At 35.7% G+C, this 11,294-nt stretch overlaps 1 protein-coding gene across 1 annotated transcript; it reads left to right on the top strand.

Annotated features, from left to right (window-relative positions):
* Positions 1–7,079: 7,079 nt before the first annotated feature.
* Positions 7,080–11,048, top strand: LOC114380529 (G-type lectin S-receptor-like serine/threonine-protein kinase At4g27290). Its single transcript, XM_028339630.1, has 7 exons — positions 7,080–8,531; positions 8,892–9,002; positions 9,306–9,481; positions 9,558–9,768; positions 9,890–10,127; positions 10,214–10,364; positions 10,462–11,048. The coding sequence occupies exons 1-7, from the start codon at positions 7,268–7,270 to the stop codon at positions 10,762–10,764; spliced, it is 2,454 nt and encodes an 817-aa protein (XP_028195431.1). The 5' UTR covers positions 7,080–7,267; the 3' UTR covers positions 10,765–11,048.
* Positions 11,049–11,294: the final 246 nt, after the last annotated feature.

Raw genomic sequence — 11,294 nt, 5'->3', positions numbered from 1 at the left:
GATGTTGTGTTACATCAGCACACTCAAAGCCCATAGACAAAAACTTGACCCACGAGCTCACCCATTCATTTTTCTTGGTTTCAAACCTCATACCAAAGGTTATCTGGTCTATGATTTGCATTCCCACAATATTACCGCATCACACCGTGTTGTTTTCTATGAAAACCATTTTCCTTCTCTCCATGAAACATAAACTTCCCACACAAATAACTCTTCTCCCTCTCCAACACCCTTCACAAATAATCATACCATTTTTTAGCCTTTCCCTTCACCTGCTTCTTCCTCACCCGTACCCACTAACCACATTGATAATCATCAACCCTCAACCTTACGACGCTCATCCAGAGATAAACACCCTCCTACCTATCTTCGAGATTATCATCATTTTCTCACTTCAATGACTGCTACCACCTCGACCAATGTTTGGTATCCTCTCAACTCGGTTGTATCTTCTTCTCATCTTTCTCCATCTTATCGTCATTTCATTATGTCCATTTCTGTTCCTATCGAACCCACTTCCTATGCTGAAGCTTCTCGTCATGATTGTTGGCTTAAAGTAATGCAAGATGAGTTACATGTTCTCCAAATGATCAACACTTGGACTCTTACTACTTTACCACCTCATAAAGCTGCCAGCGAATGTCGCTGGGTATACAGGATTAAGTACAACGCCGATGGCTCTATCAAATAGTATAAAGCACGCCTTGTTTCTAAGGACTATACACAAAAAGAGGGACTGGATTTCTTGGACACCTTCTCACCCGTGGCAAAGCTTCCTATTAGCCCTAGCAGCCCTCAATGGATGGCATCTATGACAACTCGACGTCAACAATGCCTTTCTTCATAGCGAGCTCAATGAGGAGGTACACATGCAACTTCCTCTGAGTCTCTCTGTTGATAATCCACACCAAGTTTGTTGTCTCCAGCATTCCTTATACGGTCTAAAACAAGCAAGCAAACAATGGTTCACTCGCCTTTCTTCTTTCCTTCTTTCTTATGGTTTCCAACAAGCCTCTGTTGATCATTCCCTCTCCTTAAGATTCACTGGTAATTCAGCTATTGCCCTTCTTGTTTATGTTGACGATATTGTCTTAACAGGAAACAACATTGATACTATTCATCATATCACAACTCTTCTCGACCAAGCTTTCAAAATAAAGGATCTTGGTACTTTAAAGTTCTTCCTTGGTCATGAAGTTGCTCGATCCCAGCATGGTATTCACTTGTGTCAACGAAAATATGTAACACCCTGATATATATCTATATATTATTAGTAATTATGTTTGATTTTTGATTATATTTGTTGCGTTATTTTTATCCGTAATTATTTTCAAGAAGGTTAATTTAGTTAATAGAGGGGTGTGGGTAGATAAGGATCTAGCTTCTCAAAGAAGCCACGAGGAAGCTTCTTGAGGAAGCCTCTTAATGAAGCTTCTTGAGGAAGCTACATGAGCTGCCTCGGTAAAAACGTTGTCCAGCCTTCGTTAACCGTTGGATCGTTTCCAAATTTAGTCTGCAGCTTCAAAACACAATTATCCATAATCTGACCGTTGGGATCTTGGAGAGAATGTCTAGAGTGTGCACAACGTTTCCGTGTCCGAGACCATTTCTCACTTGAGCGTTTTCAGCCTTTGCTTTCGTGTAGCTTAGGAAAAACACCATTTCTTTTTCTTTCTTTCTTCCAAAGTCATTTCTAACGTCCCAAGAACTTTCTCCATCACCCACAGCCACCATTAGCCACCACAAACCGCCGTTGTTCTCCGTTGCAACCCCACACCGAGAGGAACCCTTCAACCGAAGCGAAATCTTCCAACTTGGCTCACGGTTTCAGTAGAGAACAAAAACCCTAGTCTGACCTTTCATTTTCCTTCGAGGTAACCATGGTTCTACGCTTGTTTCTTGTTAGTTTTAGCTTGTCTTTTCATCTTTTCTAACTTTGGAACCATCATTGCATGTCTTATGCTTCCTTTGAAAAACCCTAGAGAAAGAGACTTTGTAAATGTTATCTTTTCATGAAATGCATGTTATTTTCGTAACCTACACTGAACCCCAGTCACATTGGCATGGTCGGAATTTCCAAATGATATCCCTTTGTAAAACCCAAAATGCTCTCAGCTCTTTCAAGAAGTAACGTGGGTGTTTGACCCAGAGCATTGGTGTTAGCTTTGTTTTCTGAAATCCATATTAAGTCTCCTTCGTTTTGGCATGGTAGAGGCTTGCGTGGAATCGACGAGCAAGGACGAAAAGGAATCTTCAAGTGACACGACGAGGAACCCGCGGGGTAGCTCACGATAGGTGAGGGGAGTTTATTATAAAATTTACCGTTTTAACACCATAGTTAGGGTCAGGGAACCTAGCTATGAGGACATCTGCCTGTCCCTGTTGCATGCTGATTTTTCTTTCAAGAAAATTATGTTTTTAACTAATGGAACGTGATAAAATTGTTATTGATATGCATGCTGGTTTTTCAGGAGAAATCATGTTTTGACGAATGGGATGCAATATATATATATATATATATATATATATATATATATATGTACTGTAATGAATGATATTGTTGTGTTTGTCTGAATTGTGTTGTTTGAAGACCGTGAGTGTGAATCTCAGAGATTATATACATGTGTGCGAAATGCGATTTTTTATTGATGTTGCTATTGAGGATTTTAATTGATATGTGATGATAATGATGATTAGGATGATATTGATTTGAGATGACGTTGTTATTAAAGACCATGTCAACATGAATTGTTATTATTGATGAATATGTGAATATAAAATGAGATTGTTGTTGTTGTTGATAGTGTCATTGAGACGAGATGATATTTATGTTGAGAATGACATGGAAATGGAATGTTGATTGATGTTGGAAATGCATTGGCATGTGCATGATGTGTATGTTCATGGGGGGCACTGTACACTGACCTTTCAGGGTCTTTGGCACTAGCTTTTGGTCATGTTCATACGTTGGATGTTGTGTATGATTGTGGGGGGCACTGTGCACTGACCTTCTAGGGTCTTTGGCACTAGCTTTTAGCCACGATCATACGTCGTATGGAGTGTATGTCATGGGGGGTAGAGTGCACTGACCTTGTCGGATGGCCCAGACGCGGGTAACTAGCCTGGTTAGAGAATCTAAGCATTTTTGAAGGGATGCTTAGGCGTTTTAATTGGTCCATGGTCTTTGGCACTTACTTTTGGCCGTGATCATAGCTCATATGACACAAGAAATAGAGTAATTGTGGCCAAGTGTACTTTGTACTAGAGGGCTTGTCACCTGGTAGGGAACACCTTTGGGCTCCCAGGCTGATCACCTATGGGAGGGGGGATGTTACGTGCACACCCGGGTGGTCTCGACAAACTCAGCACAGTTCCCTAAGTGAGAGTGTCGTGTGGACACTCTTAGGCTATTTCCTGAGATTTTGTTGTTGTTGGTACGTACCACATTGCATCTGAGTGTTGAGTCAGGTGCATGCATCATTCTGTGCAATCTTGATTGGGTCTATGAATGAATGATGAGTAATTGTTGGATGTGGATGATGAATATTTGTTGGATATGAGTGTTGAATACTGAATGTTGTGTATGCTTATCATGTTTGCCTATGTTCCTTGCTAATTGTGGTTATTTGGTTTTGGTATTGGTTCTTTTTATAATGAACTCACCCTTGCAATTTTGTATCGTGTGGTTGATACCTGTGATGATCACGAACCTTGTTCGTGGGAGCAGAATGACAGTGGTAGGGTGCAGGGAGTAAGATTTTGGTGAGGAGCCGCCGAGTCGACGTGATGACGTTGGCGTTATTTTGGGAGAAAGTTGTGTTTTGTAATCAACTCCTCCGTAGTTGGTTTTGAAGTTTTATTTTATTGAATCAAAGATGTAAAACTTGGATTTTAATTATAGTTATGAACAGATTTAATTTTCGTTTATGTGTATGACGTGTACCGAGTTACTATTTCTATATAATTATGTATATTTACTTAAGTAATGGCGTGTTGTTGGATGAATGCATGTTGTGACAAAAATTACTTCGGTTTTCACAAGCAAAATTAAGGGAGTTCTTTTTTAAAAAAATTAAAATTATCGGGTATTAGAGTGTTGATATCGTAGCGACGAGGCGGGTCGTTACAAAATACACCCTGGATATCCTCTCCGATTCTGGTATGCTTGCTTCTCACCCCAACACCACTCCTATGGACTATGCTACTCGTTTGCATGCCACATTAGGTGATTCGCTATCTGCTGAAGCTTCATCTTCCTATCGTCATCTGGTTGGCCCCCTCATTTATCTCACAAACACACGTCCTAACATAGCCCATTCTGTTAAGCAATTGAGCCAATACATGGCTAACCCTACGGGGTTTAAGAATTTGTGTTCCAAGCTGGAAATGTAGAATATTCATTCCCAACTTGCGGGGGCCTCTTAGCTATCAAGCAAGAGGCCATTCGTATACAAAATTCCAAGGAGGTTCTAATATCAACAATAATAAATAGATAGATGACATTTCAAAATATCTTGACCAAATATCAAGAAGTACATCTAAATTTCGGGTGGTGAAACATCGAGGGAGAAATAATTAAGAAAATAAAAAAAGATTTTGTTTTTTCACTTTTGCAATATTTTGTGTGATGTGAAATATCATTTTTCTATTTTAACTTTTGTTTTATTTTTTCACTTCAGCTGAGATAAAGAAGGAAAAAAATATATTTTCTTTTCACATTTTATAAAGTTTTCCCACTTCTAATGAGAATTATAAACCCTAGCTTAAAAAATTCTATGATTAGGCCTTTTAGATCTTTTATAAAAATATTTTTAGAATTTTTTTATTTCACAGTATCTTCAAGACACATTTTCAGATATACATGAACAATATATATATATATATATATATATATATATATATATGAACCAATTTAAACTCATAGTATGAAAAATATCCTTAGGGAAAGACCAAAATCTTACTTTGAAACATGAATTAAAAAAACATATGATTTTATTTATGAACCAATTTAAACTCATACCATTTCTAAAACATTTGCTTTGTCATGTATTTATAAACTTCAAACCTATAATGAAATTCACATGATTATTTATTTATGTTAGTCTTATGTATGAATATCAGAGGTTGGTGGGTGTACAGTCACCAAGTAGAAGGAAGCCTACATGGATTTTATCCAATGTAAGTAGTTTTAAAATCAATCATCAATTAAAAATTAAAAAACTTCAATCGTTACTAATTATATTCAAATTTAATGTTTAATTGTAGTGTGAAACTCAACATAGGGTTATGAGTGTGGATATTATGTCATGAACCATATGCTTAAGATTGTCCCAAAAGTATTGTTGATTCATGGAAAAACATAAGCCAATAGTAATAGTTAAATTTGAGATTATAGGCATAAATTAATATCTTTTACCTACACATTTGAAATAGTAGGTGATACCTATAATAATAGTTAAATTTGACTGTAGATAAAAATATATCCGTAGGTAAAGCCTATAATGACAGACTATTAGTTGTCACTGTATACCCCTCAAAGTTGACGCAAAAAACGTCTGTAAGACAAAGTCCTTTATACATCTACCTATGAATTTTGGACTTCTAGTGATACATTTTGACTGTAGATAAAAGTCATTTTCCTTGTAGTGATAGTCAAATAATAACTTGGTTAAGATTAGATGAGCAAAGGAAGAGAACTAAGTTCCTTGACTTAGTTGAGGAAAGGAAGAGGCTAAGTTCTTCGACTCCACTATTAATTCTAATAGAATCATTATAAACATTAAAATTCTCCTTCTTGATCACAGATTAAACTGAATTAACTCTATACCGATTAATTTATGTTGGATAGGTGATTTCAATAACTTAAGAGACGGGGTGAATTAAGTTTAAAAAAATTTCGTTTAATTGACTTTTAAATCCTCTTTTAAATCTATATGTTAAGAATATTAAAGATGAAGATGAAAGTTATATCAACAGAATACTTCAAGTGTCCAAGATAAATAAAATATCCAAGATAAAGTAATCAAGATTGGGAAAAGAGAAATGCAAACTCAAATCCTAGTTCGGCCACTCCTTGTGCCTACGTTAAGTTCTCAAGCAACTCACTTGAGATTTTCACTAACTTTATAAAAATCTTTTTTACAACTTCTGCCCGAGGGATCCCTTTTCCTTGTGTTCAGGAAACTCACAATTCAAGACACAAACAACCTCTTGATTTCAATAAGTCTTTAAAGAAAGTATAAATGTTTTTCTCTCTTTTAGAGAAGAAGATACAAGATGACGTTCTTAGAAGAATCCTTAATTGATTTGCAAGTGTTTAACCAATGATTTATTTTTGAGAGGATAAGACAATAAGGTTATGAAAAACTCTCTTAAAATTTTTTCGTAGATAAATCACATATTTATAGGCCCTTGGTGGCTTTTCAAAAACTTATGAAGAGATGTGACTTTTCAGAGTAACTTTTAAAATTTTTTCTCACTGATAATCGATTACAACTCTTTTGGTAATAGATTACACAGCTATGTAATGAGGAGTCATGATTTTTCAATTTGAATTTTGTAGTTCCATTACAAGTAATCGATTACAAACAAGTGGTAATCGATTTACAGCTTTCAAATTTCAAATTTCAAACTTTCTGAAAAAGCTTTTTAAAATAATTTTTCATTTTTCAAAAAAATGTTAAAACTATTTTAAAATCAATTTAAAAAGTGTGCTGTGAGACCAAACTTCTGACATCACTACGAGACTCTTCTAATAAAGATAGACTAAGACTTAGTTTTTTTCTTGATATTTGTTTTCTTGATCTTGATTTGGACTTGAAATAAAACTTGTGTTGCTTTTGTTTTAGCATCATCAAAACCTTCATACACATGCATTGATAATTTACATGTTTAATAGAATTTTTTATGGTTTTAAAGTATAAAAAAACTAAACTATTAATTAAATTAAAAAATATATTTTAAAATAGGTGAAAAGTCAGAACCCTTAGAATAATCTAGTAGTCAAATTCAGGTCTACAAAATCCATAAAATAAAGGGGGCATGCGAATTTGGGTTCCTAGCGGCCATCAATAGTCTTCTCTGACAACGTCAATTTTGAGACTAATCACGGTTCAACAACGACTTCCCCGTCTAGATAACTGTTCATTTGATTTTTGTTCTTATTTTAATATATGGTTATCCCTCTGCATCTGCATAATCAAGATTGCCATCTTCTTAACATAGTAATGGTTATTTCTTCAACAACAAATTGGTTCATAGCACCATAATGTTATGTATTTGGTTCTTCTTATTTTCCTACTTCTCAGGAACTTGCACTTCACTACACAGTTTAGCAGTGAATCAATCCATCCGAGATGCTGAGAACGAGACTTTGGTTTCAGCGGGTGGAATTATTGAAGTGGGATTCTTTAGCCCAGGAAAATCAACAAGGCGATACTTGGGTATATGGTTCAAAAATGTTAACCCTTTAAAAGTGGTGTGGGTGGCTAACCGAAATGCACCACTTGAGAAAAACTCAGGAGTTCTGAAACTCGACGAAAAGGGGATTCTTGTCCTTCTGAATCACAAAAACAGCACCATTTGGTCATCCAACATATCAAGCAAAGCCGGGAATAACCCAATTGCTCATCCATTGGATTCTGGAAATTTTGTGGTGAAAAATGGACAGCAACCAGGCAAGGATGCCATATTGTGGCAGAGTTTTGATTATCCAGGTGATACACATACGCCAGGAATGAAGTTTGGGTGGAGCTTTGGTCTAGAAAGATCTATATCATCTTGGAAAAGTGTTGACGATCCTGCGGAGGGAGAATATGTTGTAAAAATGGATCTTCGAGGATATCCACAAGTAATTATGTTCAAGGGATCTGAGATAAAGGTCAGAGTAGGACCATGGAATGGTCTGTCTTTGGTTGGATATCCGGTTGAAATTCCTTACTGTTCACAAAAATTTGTATATAATGAAAAAGAGGTGTATTATGAGTACAACCTTCTTCATAGTTTGGACTTCAGCTTATTGAAACTTTCTCCATCAGGCAGGGCACAGAGAATGTATTGGAGAACTCAAACAAGCACCAGGCAAGTCCTAACAATTGAGGAGATAGATCAATGCGAATATTATGACTTTTGTGGTGAAAATTCTATATGCAATTATGATGGTAACCGTCCAACTTGTGAATGCCTGAGAGGTTATGTTCCCAAGTCTCCAGATCAGTGGAATATGCCAATTTTTCAAAGCGGTTGTGCTCCAAGGAATAAATCAGATTGCAAAAACAGTTATACAGATGGATTCTTGAAGTATGCACGCATGAAATTGCCAGACACGTCTTCATCATGGTTTAGTAAGACCATGAACCTTAATGAATGTCAGAAGTCATGTCTTAAAAACTGTTCTTGTACAGCATATGCAAATTTAGATATCCGTAATGGAGGAAGTGGTTGTCTACTATGGTTTAATAATATAGTTGACATGAGATATTTCTCGAAATCAGGGCAAGACGTTTATATCAGAGTCCCTGCTTCAGAATTAGGTACTCCATCAATTATTTTATTTGATTTTAACTATTTACTTTGGAGTCTTTGCTCTCTTTCGCTGCTTGATTCTTGATGCATATTGCATTATTCTAAGATAAAAGGTTTGATTAGGGTAAGACCATGAGAACATTCAAAGGTTAGTTAAACAAACCATCTATTATTGTGGCTTGAACTGTGATTCTTAAGTGTATACAATAATTGAAACGAATACATATGGGTTGCAAGATTTTGCAAATAACTGCAAAGAAAGTTATTAGTAACGTATGATCTATAGAAATTAGACTCACTTTGTAAGTTTCAACCGATTGAGACGTTTATTTTAAAGTTGGCAACTGATGTTTCTCTGTTCCTTTTAGATCATGCTGGCCCTGGAAACATCAAGAAAAAGATTCTAGGAATTGCTGTTGGTGTGACTATTTTTGGATTAATCATCACATGTGTCTGCATACTGATAAGCAAAAATCCGAGTAAGTATATATATAATCATCACATGTGTCTATGTTCTGCAACAAAGTTTTACAATAACTATTACAAACATATACAGTCGGTAACCATCTATATTAATCATGGGCTTGACAGTTCTTGGATGCACAACACATGTATTGAGAAAGATTTGAAAATTCTGTTACATATTATCAAGCTTGATTATGAAATTTCATCATAGATATGCTGGTATATATAAAGACTTCAAAAAATACAGAAGTAAACAAAATAAGGAAACTAATCATATTAATCAATGTTTTTGATGTTGTATATCATGCACATTTTAGTGGCACGAAGATTATATTGTCATATCCCACGATTTCAATGGAGGCAAGAATATCTTATCTTGAGGAAGGAAGATATGGATCTGTCAACATTTGAGTTGTCAACAATTGCTAAAGCCACTAATAATTTTTCCATCAGAAATAAACTAGGGGAAGGTGGATTTGGGCCAGTGTACAAGGTTAAATACCCATATCTAATGTATAACTTTATTTTCTCTAAAACATTTCATAATTTTTCCAAATGATGGTTTACAGGGTACACTAATAGATGGGCAAGAGGTAGCCATAAAACGACACTCACAGATGTCTGATCAAGGACCAGGGGAGTTTAAGAATGAAGTTGTGCTAATTGCAAAACTTCAGCACCGTAATCTTGTGAAACTTCTAGGTTGCTGCGTTCAAGGAGGGGAAAAATTGTTGATCTATGAATACATGCCCAACAAGAGCTTAGACTACTTCATCTTTGGTTAGTGCCTTTGAAAATCCAACTTTAACATCAAGAAATTCTTGGCTCTCCTTATGTGATTGCCTTTAAATTATGTTTAGAAAGCTATTCTTGTACTAATCATGTAAGTGAATTTAACTAGACAAAGCTAGAAGTAAGATCTTAGCCTGGAATCAACGTTTCCACATTATTGGTGGCATCGCTAGGGGGCTTCTCTATCTTCACCAAGACTCCAGACTGAGAATTATTCACAGAGATTTGAAAACGAGCAATATCCTGCTTGATGCGAATATGAATCCTAAAATCTCAGACTTTGGTCTGGCTCGGACTTTTGGCTGTGAACAAATTCAAGCCAAAACCAGAAAAGTGGTTGGAACATAGTAAGTTGCTTTCTTCTTTTTGTACTTATTGTATAGTTTATATATGCAATTGTTTTTCGTGACTGCTACAAAAAATTGTACTTCAGTGGTTACATGCCTCCAGAGTACGCTGTGCATGGTCATTACTCTGTGAAATCAGATGTCTTTGGTTTTGGCGTGATTGTACTAGAGATAGTTAGCGGAAGCAAGAACAGGGGATTTTCTGACCCGGAACACTCTCTTAATCTACTTGGACATGTAAGCACAATGACTATCCACTTTACTACCTAGTTGAATCTATTTGAGATTAGAATAGAATCAAAGTATGTAACTATTTTGATTTCCTTGGCTTTAGGCATGGAGACTTTGGACTGAAGACAGGCCATTGGAACTGATAGATATAAACTTACATGAAAGATGCATTCCTTTTGAAGTCTTAAGATGCATACATGTGGGTTTGTTGTGTGTACAACAAAAACCAGGAGATAGGCCGGATATGTCTTCTGTCATTCCTATGCTGAATGGTGAGAAATTATTGCCTCAGCCAAAGGCTCCTGGATTTTATACAGGAAAGTGTATTCCTGAATTCTCTTCACCAAAAACGTGCAAATTTTTATCACAAAATGAGATATCCCTGACAATTTTCGAGGCAAGATAGAATACTAACAATATTAATGATGTATTTTGTTGATGAGCAAAGGAAATGATATGGCTTCCCGTAACTAAAGTTGATATGAATTTAAAGTACAAATACGAACAAAGTCCGTTACAATTGGTAGATAACTCGGACTCTTCAGCAAGCTGTCATTGGATAGATTCCTGATGTATATAAAAGATTATCTAAGGAGAGAGCATAATGACTTCATGTATCTTTACATCTTGGAAGAATTAATCTCTAACTTTTGGGGAATGATGCAAATAAACAGAAAGGATTATAAAGAACCTATGGATAGCATGATCTCATTTGTCTTCTGACCTATTGCTTGATTCTGTAAATTTAAAACCATGGGTCAGTGGCTTATTCATCTACCACTCATGATTTTAATGCTATTTTTTGTTCTTGAAGTTTCAGTGGCATCCATATTGAATGAATAATTTATTATACAGCTGAACTCTTATATTGGGATAAACTTATATAAGACTTTTCTCAAAAAAAATTTGTTTTTTCACTTTTGCAATCTTTTCTCA

This window comes from Glycine soja, chromosome 12, assembly GCF_004193775.1.
Source record: "Glycine soja cultivar W05 chromosome 12, ASM419377v2, whole genome shotgun sequence".
NCBI classification, from domain to species: Eukaryota; Viridiplantae; Streptophyta; class Magnoliopsida; order Fabales; family Fabaceae; genus Glycine; species Glycine soja.
Note: the sequence above shows the minus strand (reverse complement) of the source record. Positions and strands in the feature narration are given on the sequence as shown.